Genomic DNA, 20,398 nt, shown 5'->3' on the forward strand with positions numbered 1-20,398 from the left:
TACTCCCGTTTCTTCCCTCTCTCTCATCACTTCATCGATCTCTCTTTCTCCACTCACTCTCTCTCTCTCTCTCTCTCTCCCCCCTTCGAATTCGAAAGTCTGGTTCTCGCCCCACCCACTCTCTGATCTCTTATTTGGTTTTTCTCAAGAAATGCATATACTATATTAGAAAAAATACATATTGATAGATGGGTTTGAAACTCAACAACAAATGATTTTTCCTTGAACCTTGAACTACAAATACAATATGAATCCGAAAGCATAACAATAAATGAATAACTTGAATCTCTTACGTGTTAGTTTTCTATTGAATGGTGTAAATTGCAACTTTAATTTACACTAAGTAAGCTTTTCTTTTTTCTAAATTGTTCATGAATAAAAAAAGTTATCTAACAAGTCGAAAAGTTTTTTTTTTCCCCTTAAAAAATAAAAAAAGAGTAGTCAAGTTGTATAATAAATTGGTGAGGCGAGTACGTATTCAAAACCTAAATGATGAAAATGCTCTCTCTTGACTGAATGGAGAGCACTTTGGAAGATCCCAAAGTAAAACAGTAATCTTTTTTGCCTGCCACTTCCATAGCTATATTAAATTAACTTTCAAAGTTGCATCTAGGAAAGATAGTCATAGCCTTCTGAATTCCATGTCCACTTTGAAAAAGGGAATCATTCGTTTCAAACATCCTTGGTGTCGTGGACTTCCAATTTGCCGAGCTACGTGTGTAATGGGTTCTGACAACTTTTTTTCCTCTGATCTAAAAGAGATAAGGTTGAGACTTGAGGGGGATTTCTCAGTAGTTAAGATCAATTGTCAAACAAAAAATAGTGTTTACATTAATTTGTATGACCATCGAGACATTGAGTACTAACCTCTCTCTCTCTCTCTCTCTCATAGATATATATAGAGAGTGAGAGGATGCTTTAATTTTCGTGCGAGTGCTGAATATTGTAGCTGTTCGAGTAATGGCGATTGAGGGAGAGAAGAAGGTGTTCGAAGTAGAATTAGAAGCGTCGAGTCTGGTAAAGGAGATTAGGGAGAGCTATGCCACGGGTAAGACACGAAGCTACAAGTGGAGAATGTCGCAGTTGCAGCGACTTGTGCAGATGTTGGAGCATCACGAGCAAGAGATTGCTGAGGCAATTGTCGCTGACCTCTCCAAGCCTAAGTTTGAAGCCTTAGCCTACGAGGTTCCTCTCTATCTCTCTCTCTCCATCGATCTAAACCTTTTTATATTTTTCATTTCAAACTGTTAACACGAATATATACAGAAAGAAACGTGTCTACTGATTAATCTTACACAAAAACGTTCATACGTTGGTAACCTAATTTAATATAATCCATCAATATTGAAAAACTCTTTTTACTGTAAAGTATATATAACGTATTATATTAGTAGTGAGGTATTATTATTATCAGATATTCTGTTAATTATAGTAAAAAAATATGATAGAATATTGAATGATAATAAAAAATAATAATAAAATAATAAATAGTAATGAGATATTTTGAAGATATCTAAGATATTCTTAGTATCCAAGCAATTACGTTATCGTATAAACTTTCAACTTTCTTATAGACCTAACACTATATATATATTTATATATATATATATATATATATATATATATTATGGTACAATACGACATATTTCAAATTTGGGATGCCAAGTGTAGAACGTTTTAAGAGGGTAAAAAGCGCAGCTTGTTTTGTCATCTTTGAGTTATTAGTATTGTTATTGTTGTTCGGTTGATGTGGTTGAAATATATATATTTTTTTGAAATAGATTTTAATTCATTTTATAAATCGAAGTTATATCTGTGACTTATTAATACAAGACAAACCTAAACTACAAGTCAAACTACGTGCATCTGCTCAGGGCACCCCTGTACATAAATTCATTTATGGCGACATTGTCTTAACTTCTATAAAACTCTCTTCAAATAGAGAGAGCGTTTTATAAAAACAGAACTAAACGACCCCTCTTTCAAAGAAGAGAAGCACTAGCCCCCTCCATCCTCCAGACAGAAGGAATATATGACTCTGTTACTATGGACATCAAGTCCAAAATAGCCTATTTCTTTTTTATTAAAAACTAAAAACTGAAAATTACACACGAAAAACACAATAAAAAATACCAAAACACAAAAAAACAAGTGGGCCCGCCGCCCCCCTTCTACTTTCCTTTTTTTTCTTTTTTCTATTCTTTTCTTTTTCTGCTACTGCCTTCTACTACCTTCTTCTACCTTCTTCTTCTTCTTCTTCTGCGATTTACGTTGCCCATCGCCCCCTCCGCCGCTCTCTCCCAAGGCCATCTCCCTTTCTGCTACCACCACCCTCCACGAGCACTGGCGTGAGCCTAGAACAACGTGTCCATCGCAAGCATCGGCATCCCGAGCCCAGACGGCACGAGCACCCAACTCGCATTAACACCAACCTCCACTGTGCAGAAGACATCGTACGCACAAGCTCGGCCGCACGACCAACCGGCCATAGTATCGCCCGCCCCTCTCGACCAACTCCTGCCCCAGCTGCAGCCTTTCCAGGCGACTCAACTCCACACACGGGTCCGAAAGAAAAAAAATTAGAGATGAGGTTCCAGATCTATGAGTATATTCAGAAATACAGAACTTAGAAAGAAGGAGGAACAAAACTTATGTAAAAAAGGGATCACTTGAAAGAGCACCCCTTAATAGAGCTAAAACGAAAACACGACAAGATAAAACAAAACTAACAGATTGAATATATAGACAGGAGGGAGGTGAGAGGGAGGAGCCAAAGCACCCTCCCCTCAAAGCTAGAACCGGATTTGGAAGAGTTTTGTAGAGAGAAGATGGAGTTTCTCTCTCTAGAAGATGGAGTTTTGTAAAGTTTTGGACTTGTCTAATTGTGGATGTGGTTGAAATATTGGCAATACTGATGATGATTGTCATGCTTTTGTTGGTTTTGTACTTTTTCATTTTCAAACAAGAAAAGCATGTATATGCACTAATTTACAATTTTACCTTCGAAAATTCAGATAAATATTGAGATTACAACATGATATTGTGGCTTTAACAAGGGCTTACAATGGAAGCCGGCCCGTACTTAATTAAAATCCTAACCAGAGATTTATATTTGAGTTGAAATAATTTTTTTCATCAATCACTATTCATTATACATATCCTACACGTATAGTATCTTATGAAAAAAAAGTTATCGGTTGTAGAATGTAAAGGTGAATAGTAATTGATGTATAGCAAAACTTGGTATCAATTATTATATATGATCAATATCTTTTTAGAATTCTTGGGATATTTTACCAGATAAGGTTTCTTAAATTTCAAATATTAATTTTAAGCTAAATTGTTGGGATTTCATATCATTACCGTCCATGATTTTTAAAAGCAATTTTTGAAGTAGATTTTTGCGTGGTTGGACGGGTAAATAACTCCTGCAAACTAGAAAAATCATGACAAGACTTCGTCCATAGATATTTGCCATGTGTCAACTTTGAAACCGTTAGATAATTAGAGTACTAGTGGGGTAGTTATTTTATAAAAATGAGGCTTAGCGGCCAATATTTAAAAAGTGGGCTTACTGAATTCCTCGGCAAATAGTCTTAAGTCATCGAATGCGCTGAGTTTGAATGACCGATTGACGAGTCGACCAGATGTATCTGGTTGTTATGCTCTGCCTTGTTCAGTGGCGCCTCGGTCAGCACCTTTACTGCATGTACCTGATCTGCAGGCTGCCAGTACTAACACGAAGGCTACTAGTTTGATTCGTGGCCGGGCATCGTGTCTCCACTCCCCTCAGTGCCTTGCTCATGTAGTATTCTGGCCATTGACTCCTGCTTTCCTCCCTTACTAGTACAACACTGATTACCTCCTATGCAACTGACAGGTAGTAGGGTGTTTCACCATGTTGGGTTTGTCTGACGATCTTCGCTTCATCCGACCCAGCATCCTTCTTTTCCAATCCTTGCTTTAACTTCTCAATAGGCGCTTTGAGGGCTAGGTTAAGACTATAAAAAACTAGAAAACCGGTGAACTAGTTCTGTACCGGTTTTGATTTTTAGAACACTAGTTCGAACGCAGCCGGTATATATATTGTTTTTAATATATAAAATGTTTTTTATATGGTTTTTATATTATAATATATATTATATACGAAATTACTAATTAATATAATATAAAGTTTAAAATCTTATTATTCATGTCTATTAATTTTATAACATAAAACTAATATGACATTTGATATAACATAAAATTAATCTTATAAATCTTAATATAGCATTTGATTATGATATAGCATAAATTAATCTTATAATTTTTAATATAACATTGAATTTTGATACAACATATAAATTTTAATTTTACAACATTAATATAACATTTGATTATGCTAAAGTTTCATTGGAGTTTGATTTTATTTATCCATAAAACCGGAAAGACCAGATTGGACCAAAACTGAAATAATCGAAAGTTTAGGTTTTGGTTGTGAATAGGTCCAATATTAATTTTTAAATTTTCAACAAAACCGGTGTATACTTGTTTGATTCTAAAAAATGTCCAAAATCAAACCGAATTGGATCGGTTACATCCCTAGCTAGGGTAATCCGTCTAAGTTTTCCTACATTTTTGAGAACCTCTTATCCCCTCTATTGGCCATATGTCCATCCATTGCAATTGTATTTGGATTGCGAAGCGTATGGAAATGTATGGTTGGATGCATCTTGGTTTTAATCCTACAGGTAACACCAACTATTGAAACACTTTTCAATGTGATTAGCTGCATTCTGAACTCTGATCTTTTTTTACCTACAAGAGCAAGGAAAAGGCTTCGAGTGATCCCCTAGGGGGAATGCCTCTAATGTCCAAGTCAAGAAGAGAAAGAAGAACTCTAGAAGGATATGATGTGTATGCCTAAGTCAAGAAGAGACGGTACGAGTCTTAGGGAAGAGCTATCCCATTGGAGTACACTTCATAATGCCCTTCAAAGCAAACTTTTCGATGAGACCTATTTCATTGACGCAGGTCTCCCACGAGATGATTAATTTTGCTAGGATGCGAGATATAATTACGTTTGGATATCGAGTTGAGTTGAGATGAATTCAGTTTTTTATGAATAGTAATAAGTTGATATGATGGAATGAGTTTTGTGAGGTTCATCTAAGATGAGTTTAGATGTGTTTAGATGTTAAGATGATTTTAAATATATTTATGAAAAGTTTGTGAATCTCACATGTAAAGAGATACTAAGTTAAATGATGTTAGTGATTTGAGAGATATGTGTTTGGATGTTGAGTTAGACTAAAATTTGAACTCAACTTAAATGAATCAAGTGCTTCTATATTCCAAACATAGCCTTAAAGCTAGGGTAGAACTCCCTTTGACCACGAAGACCCTGGACATGACTTTGTATTGTCAAATGTTTCGTTCTGTTTTCGTATAACTGACACTACCGTCAGTTATAGCCTTCACTCGCATGGTCTCCGTGTGCATATCCCTTGAGTCGTCTCGTTTGTCTTTGCCCGCCCATAACATGTATGTTTATCCAACATTCTTTATATTTTATTAATTAACGACCTATGGCTCTTTAAGTAGAGCTTACATCATAAACATTAAAAATTAAATATAATTTAAATTAAAATAAGCTATGATGTGCTTTATAAATGGGAAAAATCTCGAAACTTTTAATATAACTTTTAAAATTAGTCCTAATACTAATACTTCTAACTTTTCTCGAGTCTCGTCTCGTCTCATTGGTAATCTTTATAATAAGTTTACATTGGACTTACATCAATTAGCCACCTTTAAAGGGAAATAATACTGTTCATCCAGTCTGGATGCTTGGCTTGAATCCGTATAACCAAGTTCCATAGGCGGTTATCCGGTACATGCAACCGGGTTTATTTTAAAAAAAATTTAATTATGGCCAACCAGGTACAACTTAGGTACTCGAGTTTAAAAGTAAAAAATTAAAAAAAAAAAGTGGGTTTTTTGCAAAATTTAAGCTCCGCTCGAATATTGAGTTGAGTTAAGTTGAATTGAATTCTTTATGAATAATAGTGAGTTGAGATAATTGAGTAAATTTTTTGGGATCCACCTAAGATAAATTTAGATGTGTTTGGATATTAAGATGAATTTAGTTGTATTTATGAAAAATTAAAAAAAATTATAGGTCTCATGTATAAAGAGGTGTTGAGTTGAAAAAAATTATAGATCACACGTGTAAAATTATTTTAAGTTAAAATAAATTTAATGATTTAAGAATTGAATATTTAAATATTAAATTTAATTTAAAATTAGATTGACCATCTAAGAGTCCACATGAGTACAACCCTGATTCCAGATTTCAAAACCTTAAAGAGTCTTCTGAGTATTGGCCCGAGTTAATTTGGGCTCTTACACGGGCCACATTACACGCCTGGCTCCAGGTCCGAGTATAATCGAAAACTCAGATGCGTACCTGGGTGAACAGTCTAGACTGTAGCTTGTCATCAATGTTCAACCGACTACTTAGAAGGTTGCCCGGTATTAATTAATTTTTTTACCTTTTCATCATCTTCAACAAAGAATACCCGCTGGTGAGGCTTGTTGGATAGAATTTTCCAAATTAGGCATTTTGAGTTTGAGTTCGATGCCATGTGGGTGTCAAAACCCTTGACCCAGTCCCGTGTGACTACAAGCAAAGGTATCCCCCATTCTTTATTCTAATTGAGATCTGCAACTTTGTAAAATTAATAATGGGAATAAAAAAATGGAACAAATCTCTCAAAAACTTATTCTCGTAGGTGATGTGATTCTAAATATATTCATAATTTTATAAAAGGGAAAGTGCTATAGATATAGAGGAATTATAATAATAAATTTACAAAATGATATAATTTTATATGATTTATTAGATCTACTTTACAATAAAAATAATTTTATAATATAATATACCATATAAAGTCACATTATTTTAATTCTTGTGTAGCTAACGCATTTCCCTTAAACAATAACGAGAGGAAATATCATTCAACATGTGGATCTCGGCGTAAGAAAGCATCCTTCACAACAATTAATGGACATTCCCCAGCCACTTCCCTCTTAGGCCATTAATAGTGGATTCAACAAAGTTAAAATTTAGTCAAAGTTTAACTAAATTATACAAAAAGTAATTGTTGTATACTCAACAAAATTATAGTAATTTTAACTTTCAATATTTTTACTAGTCAAGTTTATTGAGCCCCAGATGCTGGCCAAAATACTATTTTGGCATAAGAAATTCTCATCCCGCATGCGATTCGTTTCGTGTGTTTCACTTGAAGGTGACCCACGCCCACATCCTTGCAGGTGACTCACGATTTCATCTTTTGGATCACGGTGATGAAATCAGGTCGAGACTCGTCTTCGAGCATTGGTGAGTACCCAATTTCTCAACAAACTTGTACAGAAACGCACTTGAAGGTATGACCGAAAGAGACGACGACGAGGTCAAACATTATTTGGTGTTCTCAAAGTTCTTCGTCTCTCTAGCTCTCTGTCTCTCTAAAATTCTTGAAGTTCTTCATTTTTCTTGATTTTTAGGCCTTTTGAATATTAATAAATAGGTTGGGTATGGAGATGGAAAGAAGGGAATGGAGAATTCTAGGAAGAGAGCGTGTGGGGGCGGAGTCTAAGAGGAGTTTGAGAGGAGGAAGAAGCATGTTTATGTTGATGAACGATGGACTTTGAAGGTTTTGAGTTGAGGACAAAAAGATGGACTGTGTCTTGAGTTGAGACAGAGAGGGGTTGGGCTACTTTGCCAGTTGTTAATCTTTGTTCTTCAGATATGATATTTTAATAGAATACTGATAAATTTATTGAGTTTATTATTTGACATTGTTGAAAAGTATTTAGCTAGCTAAATTTATAAAAATAGATTTTTTAATCAAATTTTGATCAAAGTTTGTGTTATTAGTGATATTAGGAGACCAAATTTCAAGCTCCGCGTCTTTCTCTAATTTGACAATTCCCTCCAACGTTTCTGTAGCTCTAATTAGTACTACACTACTTCTACATAACGTGTGAGGAGAGAGAACCCAGTTTGTTGTACCACCTTGACCTGCCTCAACAACAACATTACCTAACTTCCAAACACCAACAATAAAATCAAATAGATGTGCACGTAACTTAATATTCCATGTGCATTCATTTTGGGTACTTTTTTTTTTTTTTTTTTTTTATGTAGTTTTAAATTCTTAAAGGAAAAGTCATTTTCATGTGCATCGATCGTTTTCTTTTATTTTATAGGACGAATGAATTAAAGCGGGCGTGCAAATTACAATTAATGGTATTTCTAACATAGTTTTTTACGTAATTAGAATGTGCCTCATTTTTTACGTCCATGTTGGTACTTTTGTTCAGAAATGTTATTTTTCATTTAAAACTTTATCATTTCAATAGTATTACCTTAAATATTATATTTTAAGAAGTAATACTAGAGAGAAGTTAATGTAGCAGTATATATTTTATACTCACTACATGACTACTTTTAGCTTTTTATTTTTTTATTTTAGACTTGAAAAATATGTGATCTAGATAATGCCACATCATATATGTAAAATGGTTATTTTTAAGAGTAACTTTTATCTATATTTATTCTATTTTAAGTGGTTTCTATTTAAATGGTTAAAGCTATGTACTCACTTCAGACTAATCACATCGATTTGTGTGATCTAAGGTGATAAAGTTAAGGAAATTGCTAGGGCCGGCCAGCGGTATTGCTAGTCTATTTTTTTTAACAATTTTTTAATATTTTTAATCATTAAAAAAATAAAAAAATACACAATTTCATTAATAATCAATTCCTTAATTATTAAATAAAAAAATAAAAAATAAAAAATAAAATAATTAAAATAATTGAATGATAACTTTGAAGGGCTTCTCTAACATTTTTCTAAAGTTAAAACGAAGTCTAGCATTATTCTACCATGATTTCTTGGTCTTAATTCTTACAAAAATCTAAACCCTAAGTTATGTTTGGTAAGAGAAAGTTTGACAATGCTTGAAATTGGATATAAAAATAGGAAACACTACCTTAGATTTTGGATAAAACAAAAATGCAGTCGTAACGGTAACTTTAATTGTTGTTTTAACAATTTATCTATATTTTTCATGAATTTCTTTCCTTTGAGGTCTTATTTAGATTCATAAATGAGTTGTAATAGTTTTAGATAAATTAAATAAAATATTATTTTTAATATTATTATTATTTTAAAATTTGAAAAAATTTAATTATGTATTATGTTTTATGTGAAAATTTAAAAAGTTATAATAATAAAATAAGATAAATTGAGATGAGTTGAAATGAGTTTAAAATCCTGCATTTAGATGTTGAGTTGAACTTAATTGAGTTGAGTTTTTTATGAATAATAATGAGTTGAATAATGAAAAGAGTTATGTGAGACCCATCTAAATTGATTTTAAAATATATTTAGATGTTAAGATGAATTTAATATTTTTTATAAGAAATTAAAAAAAATTATAAATTTCACGTATAAATATATTTTAAGTTAAAAAAAATTATGAATCTTATATATAAGAAGATTTTGAGTAGAAATCAAATGAGTTTAATAATTTAAGAATTAAATATTTAAATATTATATTTAATTTAAAATTAGATTGAAGTTAGCTGAAATTTGAAAAATAAACCCTTCATGAATATCTATATCTTTATCGCAATCGTATGGAGGAATGCTGTGCCATGGTTCCAAATCATTGGATCAACTTTGTCAAGGGTGGGTCATTAATGACAATAATAATATCTATCAGAAGGCAGGGAATAAGAAGAAACAGCGACGTAAACAAAAACAAACGTCAAATCAAAAGAAAATGGGGACCACAGAGCCGTCCCAGAGGTTGTCCTTCGCAAGCAATACAAACTCCTCCATCTCCATAATTCCCCACGCGCTTTTACTTCGCGTGGACTATGCAAAACAGTCCAAGGACTGAGGACTCCAATCCCAGGCAGGCACGGACCACGGTTCACATATATAATTTCTACGGGGGCTAGAAGGCCCAGAACTGCGCAGGGCAGCGTAGGCCATTCTCAGGGTTTCCGTCAGCGATACACCACGCGAGGCGTCTTGATCCGACGTTGGTGTCTTCGCTTTCCTCTTCGTCTGCTTCGATTCGAAAGCCTCTCCGATTCCCCCCATTTCAGTCTGTCTCTGTCTCTGGGAAGATAAACTTGTACTGCAATCCTTATCTCTCTGCCTTTACCTCCCTACCTATCTATCTATATATATATATATCGATATCTACGTGAAGGAATCTTCGATGGCGGCCATGGAGGAAACCAAGTTTGGGGTCGACGCGGACGCGGCGTCTCGATTGGTGAAGGAGCTTCGGGGCGCCTTTGCTACTGGTAAGACTAGGAACTACCAGTGGAGAGTGTCCCAGTTGAAGAGCATTCTGAAGATGGCTGAGTATCACGAGCACGACGTCGTCGAAGCTCTGCGCTCCGACCTCTCCAAGCCCGAGCTCGAGTCCTGCGTCTACGAGGTCCTCTTTATCATCATCATCACTATCGCCTTTGCCTCTTTTTATTTTTATTTTTTATATGTTTTTTGCTCGTTGACTTTGGATTATAATTCCATGTTGCTTTACTCGATGTATCCATGTACCACCTTCTGTTTTCTTCGTCCTTTCTTTTTCATTGCATATGTTGGGATATTGTTATTATTATGTGGTTGAATTTCACGAAGAACAGCCAATTACCAAGATGCTTAATTATTTCTAAATAAAAACTTGAATTAGAATTTTTAAAGGCTTTGGGAAAATATAGCGAGGTTAGTAGTACGTTAATATATAGTGTATAATCAATTATCTTGTCTCAATGATTTGAGGATTTTCATGTAATGGAGCTGGTAGATCTATCACACATCAAAAGTTTTTTCTTTTGGCCCTTACCGTATGGGTGGATGGTGGAGTATTAATGGCATACATACTTAAAGCTTTTTCCATACTATAAGAAGGCCGACCTTTAGATCCTTCTTGAAAGTTCTAACTGTTACGTAGCTCAAGCTGTCATATTTATTGCAACAAGAGTCTTCTTTAACTACTCTCTTGTCATGTTGTAACTACTCATATGATCTCAAACTACAGAATTATTTAAATTCGAGAATTTGCTAGAATCATATATATTATTTGAAATTAGAGGTACATAAATCAAACTTTTGACAAGCTCTTTCTGGTCTTTGGGTCTTAGGCTTGCCCAAGGTTCTATTTAAACGAGATTCTTAGTGGACTCTATGATTGGAACCCCACGGAATTCACAGAACTTAATTATTAATAAGGATGTCAATTTTTATATGCTGCTTTTCCCCCCTAAATTTGATTTATTTGGTTTGTTATGCAGGTTGCTATGTTAAAGAACTCCTGCTCATTGGCAATTAAGAAACTGAAACATTGGATGGTGCCAGAAAAGGTATTGTTTTGTCATTACCTGACAGTCAACTTAACTTCTATGTATGCATTTTTGGGAAATTTAACTATCCGAGTTTTGTTTGCTTCTTTGCCTCTAATTCAGGTTAAAACTTCAATAACAACTTTTCCTTCATCAGCTGAAATAGTGCCGGAACCTCTGGGTGTTGTTTTGGTCATTTCACCTTGGAATTATCCTTTCTGTATGTTGATTCTATGTTAACATTTTTTTAGTATTTAATTTTAAATTTAGACCCTAACCTGAAAATAATTAATGAAATTAATTCCTCCATATTATCTTATAACAAACATTTGTTTATCTCTCTTCTCCAGTGTTGTCTCTTGACCCCGTTATTGGAGCTATTGCAGCTGGTAATGCAGTCGTTCTAAAACCATCAGAAGTTTCTCCAGCCACATCATCTTTGCTTGCAAAATTAGTTGGGGAATATATGGACAACTCTTTGATAAGGGTTGTTGAGGGGGGTGTTGCTGAAACAACTGCACTACTGGAGCAAAAGTGGGACAAAATATGTTATACAGGTTCATAGTAATTTTTCATTAATTTGCCTTTTCTTCTAGGACAATATTAAAAAGTTGATATTGGATTGAGTGATATTCCTTTTGATGAAGAGTAAAATTAGTGATTGACTGGCTAGAATTGTTGAATAAACTTACCGACCCAAATATTTGGTATGAGGAATTCTCATTTTGTGTGCATGGTTGCGAGTCCCTCACAAGCACTGAAAAACTTAGAAAAGAAAATAGTTCAAGGTGGTGATGGAATATCTACGACCTGTAAAACTGAAAATCTACTATTGGCGCAGAGATTGAGGTAGGTGGTAGATAAGGAGTTATCTATTAAGACTACAAAGTTACAAATTATTTTGTTGACAGATCAACTCTAAAGCCTTAAATGTGTGTTGCTGCGTAAAAGGGTTGTTGCTGCACACGTGGGTAGTTTAGGGATGGATGGTGAAATAGATGAGACTAGCGTTCTTGAATTAAAATTGGGATGCGTAGTGGGTAGCTTTATCTCTATCTTGTATTCTTTCAAATCAAGGCAGTTTGATGGAGAAACTATGATTTTGAGATAAGTTTGATTGAGTGAAGGAAGTCCATTTCCGTGGAGGTGGTGAAATAGCCTCTGTCATGGGCACCTTAATCTCGTTTTGCTACATATCTAATGTTAATGTTTACATCTTCTTTCCCAGTGGTGAGTTGATTAGAAAATAAATGAAGAGACGAAGGTTGGAAACTGGTAGGAGTTCTAGTGTTACTTGGTGGGTTAAGTTCAAGCCTTCCCTTAATTTATGGTAATTTGACTATTTTGTTAGTGGGAATGCTATTTGACAAGGAGATGATGTGTTGTCTTAGGACAATATTTGTTGCAGGCTCTGCTTCTTTGATTTTCTCTTCAGATATAAAACATTGCATTGAATAATGGCTATGGCCAATTACATATTTGGTTTAGGCAAGAGGAAGAACTATCTGTTAATGTTTAGTTAATTCAATCAGGGCTAAGCTTGGACTATTCTAGCACCTTCATGGAGGATATGGGATAACTTTTGGCATTGGCTATGTCTCTATCTGCTATTTATTTACTGTTCTCTTGGTGTTAGCCTTATTGAATGACAATTTGAGCATGTCTCAAATGAACTGTTTTAGCATGTTAGGATAATTAGTGCTTTTCAATATTGGAATTCTCCATTATCGATTGGTACAAGCCTGTAACCCTGTTGCTGCTAAAATATTATTTGGTCATTAGGTTCTGACAGAATAATGATTTGATTGTTTGTAAACTCAAGTTATCCTCGAATTTTCAGGCAATGGAAAAGTTGGACGGATTGTGATGGCAGCCGCTGCAAAGCACCTTACACCGGTTCTTCTGGAACTTGGAGGAAAATCTCCGGTTGTTGTTGATTCGAGCATAAATCTACAGGTAAAAAGAACTGTTTTTTCTTTGCATAGCCTAATGGTTCCCCCTTTCCATTGTCCTGGAAAATATTTTGCCATATCCATTACCATCACTGCAACGTGTACCTTTGTGTCTCATGTGCTAACTTGTATTTGTTTGTACTTCCTAGGTTGCAACTAGAAGGATAATTGCGGGTAAGTGGGGGTGTAATAATGGTCAAACTTGCGTTGCTCCAGATTACGTCTTAACAACAAAAGATTTTGCTCCGAAATTGGTAATTTGGCCAATATTATGCCATTAAATATGTTATTTCATAAGTTTTAAACATATTTAGTTTTACTATAATGCCTCTGATTCTCCAGGTGGATGCTCTGAAACATGAACTGGAGCATTTTTTTGGGGAGAATCCATTGGATTCAAAAGACTTGTCGCGCATTGTCAACTCAAACCACTTTGCTCGCTTGACCAAGTTATTGGATGAGGATCGGGTTTCTGGCACAATTGTCTATGGTGGCAAGAGTGAAAAATCGACCTTGTGAGTTGCATTGTGTGTCTGCGTGTTATTTGTTTTTATTAATTAGCGTATATTTGCTATGTACGACAGACCTTTCATACTGTTTTTGTTTATTTCCCTCAATTACAGGAAGATTTCCCCAACCATCTTGCTGGATGCCCCCAGAGACTCTCTGATCATGAACGAGGAGATTTTTGGTCCCTTGCTTCCCATTCTAACGGTAGGAAACAAGAGAGTTGATTGCACTGAGATACACCCAAGTGTCTTTCATTTCTTTAGGATGTAACTTGAAAGAAATATCGAAGCATATGAAGTTATTTTGAAATAACATTGAACAGTACCACATGTCCTTCTCTCCAAGCTGAACAGAGTAGTAGAATTTACTCCCGCGTATTCTTCTAAACTAGTAGTTCTTGTCATGATATAATAGTAGCTATGACATGGTGTCCCAGAAAGATTACTTGGAGAAAATAGTTTAAGCTGCCTATGCCTCGTGCTTAAAATCTGCTGATTTTGAGTTAGCAATCAGTTCTTGAATTTTCTGCAGGATATGGCATTTTATTAAAATAAAGAGACTAGTCACTATTGTAATTTAGAAGTGGGTGGTCTTTGAAGGAAAATAGAGAATTTGGCCAGTAATTGTTTTTCTATTTGAACCTTGGGCAGATCAATAATGATTTAGCCTTTTGGTTGGAACAGGTTGAGAAAGTGGAAGACAGCTTTGACATTATAAATTCGGGAACAAAACCCCTTGCTGCATATTTGTTTACCAACAACAAGAAGCTCAAGGAGCAATTTGTGATGACTGTCTCTGCTGGGGGTGTGATCGTCAATGACACTGTTCTACATGTGATTATTCTTCCTTGAACTATTAGTATCTAGCTGCAAACATTTACCTCTTGCATGTACAGTTGTTCCATACACACATACATAGAGAGGAACTAATAGTTTGAGTGAGTTGGTATTCTTACACATCTGCGGTTAGACGTGAGAATATTGGTATTCTTACACAATGGTTGCATAGGTATTTTGAACGTCATTAAAGATAGTAGCTGTTTTTGTCAAATATTGGTTTTGCTAGAAAGTCGTGTTGCATAGGAATCCTAATTCTGGAAGTCTTTGGGTGAATATACTTACAAGGGAAGGAAGCCAATATCAGATGATTGCTCAGTGAAAAAAAAAAATGTACGAATAAAAATATAGAAGCAGGAGAAAGTAATGCACGGTAGAAAGAGAGGCACATATACATATTTAGTTCAACTCAGTCTACTAATATGCAAGCTTTACCTATAAAGTGGTAGCAACAGTGAGCACTTGGATTTTCAAAACTCTTGGCCTCAAATTTGATTTTCTGCACTCAAATGACAGAATCCTGTATGCTTGATTTTCATGAAAACTCAACAGTATCTTTCATGTTTGCCCATATGGATTCTGAAATGAGTCTCAAGACTGAGCTGATATACATTTCCAGTAACTTCCATATACATGTTATTTTATGATAGTAAAACCCAACATTTATGTACGTGTGAACTAACAAATAGAAGCATGTGGTGTTCTTGTATGTACATGTATGGATCCTCACAAATCTTTTTGCATTTTACAATTATATATAGGATCTAAATATGTAATATGTATTTGATGATGCAGCTTTCAGTTGACGGTTTACCATTTGGAGGAGTTCAGGAGAGTGGAATGGGTGCTTATCATGGGAAATTCTCTTTTGATGCTTTTAGCCATAAGAAGGCAGTTCTGTATCGAAGTTTTGCTGGCGATGCACCTGTGAGGTACCCACCTTACACAAAAGGGAAGTTGAGATTGATGAAGGCTCTGATAGGTGGTAGTATACTTAGTGCAATCTTTGCTCTGTTTGGATTGTCCAAGGATTAAAATATAATTTAATATAACCGTGTTGGGTGCAAGTTTCTTTGTTTCTTTGTATTTTGAAGCTACTCACTCGGCATAAATGGTCTCATTTCAATATGAACAAGATTTGATTTGTGTGCAAATTAAAAATATGCAACATTGCTGATTCTTTTAGCAATGTGATGCTCGTGTTACTTGGGCCTGAATGGGCACCTGTGTCCGATAATGAGCCACTCTCCTTAGCACCACCTCTTATGTTCATAAATCTGCATGACTTGATAAATTTTCTCGAATACAAGATGAAGATAGACTCTATATTTACTAATCTGTGCTGTTGTCTTTCTTGATTCCTTTCTAAAATGATGCAAAAATAAGTCAGGTGACATTAGGAATATCTTGAAAGAAAGAGTTTGTTATTGACCTAAAAGAAGAGTTTTTCATACCTATATATGAGATTATAATGCAATACTCTAAACTAACCAGTCTATCCTTTTCCTTTTCTTGATTTATTTGTAAACTTGATTCAACCAGATTAGATTACATGTAATCAAATATATTCTGGCATATTATGAAATTCTGTTGTAATTTAAAGCATACTAGAAATGTTGAGGAAACCAAATCACTGCAACTTTTAACTGGAATTTATAAAACACTTGAAAGAACCTCTCTTTTGTCAGAATTCTAGTTCAGTTCAAATCAAAATGCTTACATCCTTCAACCAACCACAAGGTTGGCTCTGTGAGATGCAAAACTGAACATCTAATTTGTGTTGAATTACTACATCGCAAAGCTTCATGTATACAGTATATTTCACAATGAAGTATTGTTGGTGGCCAACCTGAATCCCTCTAGAATTGCTGCTCAACAGAACACTTGTAGGGTAGGAAAAAGCAATAAGAGTTGATCAGCAAGTATCCTGTAGAATACTAAGAATATCTGATCTTTGTTCATCTGTCAGTTGTGTTGGAAAGTCAACTAGGAATGTGATTTTCAAATTCCCTCTGTTTCCTTGCTCTTTGGATCTTGGCATGCCCAGGCCAGCAATGATCTTTTCATAGCCAGGGTGTATGATATCCTCAATTGTCAAACTCATATTCTCCCCTCCCAATAGTGGGATTGAGAGTTTGCAGCCTGTAAGTGCCTTTACTAAAGGGATTTCTACTGCAAACTCCAAATCGTCGCCTGCTCTCCTGAACAAGGGGTGTCTTTTCTCTGCAATCACAAAGATTATGTCGGCGGGATGAGCCCCTGGTCTCTCATTTCCCATCCCTTCAAATGTGATCTTTGTTCCTTGTTTCCATCCAGGTTTCACTTTTATATTCAGCAACTCCTCTTCTAGAATTATTTGCCTGCCAGTAAGGAGAAAATAATCAGTTTTATTGCACATACTTCAGTACTATTTTCTATAAGTGGTTTCATAAGCCAACAACTTGAATGAAAAGCTACTTGTATGATATGACGAGGGATGACAAAATTCAGGACGAGGAATAATATTTCTTATTGGTAGATAACAAACCCGGTCTTTGTAACCACATCTCTTGTGATCTTGACCTTCCTCCTGCAACCAAAGCACAGCTCCTCAAGAGTGCACTCAAGCTTCCATTCCACTGGTGGGGGCTTTAACATCCCAGATGAGTTGGAAAACATGATGGGGGCCGAGCTTCTTCCACTCATGCTTTTCGAGATGAAGGAAGCCGAAGAAGAGGATTTTGAGTCTTGGCTTTGCCATGATCCCTTGCTTGAAGGTGAGGGCATTGCAGCATCGGTGCCCTTTCTGCTGCTGCTTCTGAAGAAAGAACATCCTCTTTTGCTTACTGTAGTCCTTCTCCGACTTGCACTTCTCGACAGAGGAGAAGGTATGGAGGGAAAGCAGTTATCCATGCTTCGATGCTTGAAGAAACCCCTCGAACTCGTTGGATTATCGCCTGCCATAGTCTCACTGTCATATCTAAAGCTGTGAGCTCCATTCATAGTTTGTTCTTCTTCCTAGTACTTCTCTCTCTATGATCATCAATGGGGTCTTGAAAATGAAAGATGTCCTGAATGCATTATATATGGACATTGCTAAATCATTTTTGGATGCATGAATTTACATAGGATCAAGTGCTAATTATGATTATGATATGTATTGCAGATCTCAAGAACTCTTACAAATTTAGGATATTTTGTTTATATATTGCCCAATAAATTTAAAGGAGTTGATATTTATATAAGAGCAAAGATTGAACTTTGTAGGATTTGGAATTTTGGGATGATGTTCTTGATTATTAGATCATTCTTGTCAAAACTGAAAATATTTATGGAATTATAAACTTTCTTGCACATGAATATATAATAAATACCTACCTGATCTTGAGCTTCGTTTTTGGATTCAAAATCGGCTTTCGCTTCAACTTTGGGGCTGTATTTCTTTTCAGAGGAAAGATTCTTAGGCTTTGCAAATGTCTAGAAACAAGGCTATGCGAAGAACGTGAGGAAGATTCACCATGTGAGAAGAGATGAGAGGAGAGAGAAGAGTTTGTGATCCATATCCACACATGAAGAAGAATGCATTGTAAACCAGACGTGAAGCGCTTAATAAGGGTCTTTTTATTTTTATTTTTATTTTTTACTTTTTTTAAAAAATTACTTTAGCACAAATATCACTTAAAAAAAGGACATGGAGGGTTATTTTGTTGGGAAAATTATTGTTAAGTTTTTGGAGTTTTCATTTTTTCAAAACAAATGATAATTCTATTTGAGAATCTTTACACCATACATACAATCTATGTGTTATAATTTGATTTGGAAGATAAATTTTAAAATTTGAACATAATTATTTGTGCGCAATCGAATGTTAAATTAAATAGTTTTAATATTAATTTAAAAATGCAAAAAGAATGGAATAAAAATATAAATTGCCTAAAAATATTTTATAAAAAGTCTTAACTATTTTTTTTTTTTTGTTATTTTATAAAAGGTTGCCTTTATTAATCCTCTTTAGAGCAAAGAATGAATATAAGGAGGATAGTCCTCTAAATGAATATTCTCCTTAGAGAGTCCAAGAGCACTCTTTGCTAAGACATGTGCAACATTATAGACACTCTTATGGACACTCTTATGGACATGCCTAACAGACCAATGGTTCACCTTGTCTAACAGTTCTTGACATCTCTAATTATCATTTCAATTGAACTCCAGTTCTCCTCAGCACTATTGATAGCTTTGACCACTTCCAATGCATCCCCTTCTAGAATAATATGTTGCAGATCAACTCAGAGCAGAAAATAGTAGCTTTTAGAACTGCAATGGCTTCAACCAAGAGAGCATCAGGATAGACAGCCCGATTGGATCTCAATGTTGCTATCATTTTCCCTTCCCAGTTTCTAACTACAACTCATATAGCCACCTTGCACTAAACTTTGTCTATTACTGCATCCCAGTTGATTTTGTAGTAGTTCATTGGAGGAACTGTCCATTGGCCATCTATCATAGTGTTTCTGCCTACACTTATAGGAATAAGTTGAGATCAGCTTCTGAAGTCACTAATAGCTTGTATAGATTGGTTCACTAGTATGCAAGGAGGTGTGATTTTTCCTTCAAAAACCCAGGTATTTCTTTATTTCCAAATCTGTTGAGTTGTCACTACTATCTCTGCAAGTTCCTCTTCAGTCATATATGAGTAAAGATGAGCAAGAACTTCTTTGAAAGATGTCTCCTCAGTTATGCACTTATGTATTCTCCTTGAGCTAAGTCCCCAAACATCTTGTACTGATCTGCAAGTCCAAATAGCATATGCCACAGTTTCAAGATTTTCCATACATATAGGACAACTTGGAGATTCCACCACCTTTCTTTTGTATAGATTGAATTTAGTAGGAAGAGACTCATGGGCCCATGGCAGCTCTTCACAAAAACATTTTAACAACATTAGTCACCTTGAGTTTCCAAATATTGGTCCAATCTCTAATTAAGTCTGTTACTTGATGATTGTCCGTTCCTTCTATCCAAAATTTTCCCTTGAAGATGATATGCACTTGTAACAGAAAATTTACCATTTGTTGTACACCTCCATGTTAATACGTTTGAACTATTGCAAGGGCTTATAGGAATCCTGCTAAGAGTCTCAGAGGATGTTTGGAAACATATTTCATCTCATCACATCCCATCCCATCTCATCTAATCTCATCTTATCCAATCTTATTTCCTTTCCAAATATCATTCAAATACAAACATTTTCAAACTAATAATTACAACTTTTTCAACCTAATCATTCAACTTTTCCAAATTTTCAAATAATAAAAAAAAAAGATCAAGCTTTTCAAATTCTAAAACAAAAATAATATTAAAAAATTATATGTTAACAATATTTTAACTTTATAATATTTTTTATTTAGCTTTTTCTCTCTCTTTTCCCAAAATTCAATAAATACTTAACTCAAACTATCTTACTATTATTCACAAAATGCTCATCGTATCTCATTCCCCACGCATCCTCAACCTTAGATAATTCAGAGAAGATGTCTTTCAACAATGATATGTTCCGATGCTTAGTATTATTATCAATCTTTAACCCTTGCATCTTCATCTAATATATTCACTGGTGTTTGAATTCTGAAAGTGGATGGTTTTTGGATCCATTTATTTCTCCATATTTTCACTGACTCTTCATTGCCGATTTTCCATATCATGCCTTC

General features: G+C 34.8%; 2 protein-coding genes across 3 annotated transcripts; one reads left to right on the forward strand and one right to left on the reverse strand.

Moving 5' to 3' along the window:
* The first annotated feature begins 833 nt into the window (after positions 1-833).
* LOC121242695 (aldehyde dehydrogenase family 3 member H1) lies at positions 834-15,919 on the forward strand. 2 transcript variants are annotated; one of them, XM_041140623.1, is made up of 10 exons: positions 834-1,185; positions 11,366-11,434; positions 11,537-11,633; positions 11,764-11,970; positions 13,254-13,369; positions 13,515-13,619; positions 13,708-13,880; positions 13,989-14,079; positions 14,559-14,708; positions 15,507-15,919. In XM_041140623.1, the coding sequence occupies exons 1-10, from the start codon at positions 961-963 to the stop codon at positions 15,744-15,746; spliced, it is 1,473 nt and encodes a 490-aa protein (XP_040996557.1). In that variant the 5' UTR covers positions 834-960; the 3' UTR covers positions 15,747-15,919. The 2 variants fall into 2 exon arrangements, with proteins under 2 accessions (XP_040996557.1, XP_040996556.1); XM_041140622.1 differs by lacking the exon at positions 834-1,185 and adding an exon at positions 9,918-10,509.
* Positions 15,920-16,341: 422 nt separating this feature from the next.
* LOC121242696 (dnaJ homolog subfamily B member 13-like) lies at positions 16,342-18,261 on the reverse strand. Its single transcript, XM_041140624.1, has 3 exons — positions 18,069-18,261; positions 17,239-17,761; positions 16,342-17,071 (listed from the first exon to the last, which is right to left on the reverse strand). The coding sequence occupies exons 2-3, from the start codon at positions 17,691-17,693 to the stop codon at positions 16,627-16,629; spliced, it is 900 nt and encodes a 299-aa protein (XP_040996558.1). The 5' UTR covers positions 17,694-17,761; positions 18,069-18,261; the 3' UTR covers positions 16,342-16,626.
* Between the last annotated feature and the right edge of the window lie 2,137 nt (positions 18,262-20,398).

Source organism: Juglans microcarpa x Juglans regia, chromosome 8D, assembly GCF_004785595.1.
Source record: "Juglans microcarpa x Juglans regia isolate MS1-56 chromosome 8D, Jm3101_v1.0, whole genome shotgun sequence".
NCBI classification, from domain to species: domain Eukaryota; kingdom Viridiplantae; phylum Streptophyta; class Magnoliopsida; order Fagales; family Juglandaceae; genus Juglans; species Juglans microcarpa x Juglans regia.

Coding starts and splice junctions, on each gene's coding strand:
- LOC121242695 (XM_041140623.1), top strand. CDS start 961: ATGGCGATTGAGGGAGAGAAGAAGGTGTTCGAAGTAGAATTAGAAGCG. Junction 11,971..13,253: donor GGACAAAATATGTTATACAG/GTTCATAGTAAT, acceptor TCGAATTTTCAG/GCAATGGAAAAGTTGGACGG. Junction 13,620..13,707: donor AAGATTTTGCTCCGAAATTG/GTAATTTGGCCA, acceptor CTGATTCTCCAG/GTGGATGCTCTGAAACATGA.
- LOC121242696 (XM_041140624.1), bottom strand. CDS start 17,693: ATGAATGGAGCTCACAGCTTTAGATATGACAGTGAGACTATGGCAGGC. Junction 17,072..17,238: donor GATGTGGTTACAAAGACCGG/GTTTGTTATCTA, acceptor CCTTACTGGCAG/GCAAATAATTCTAGAAGAGG.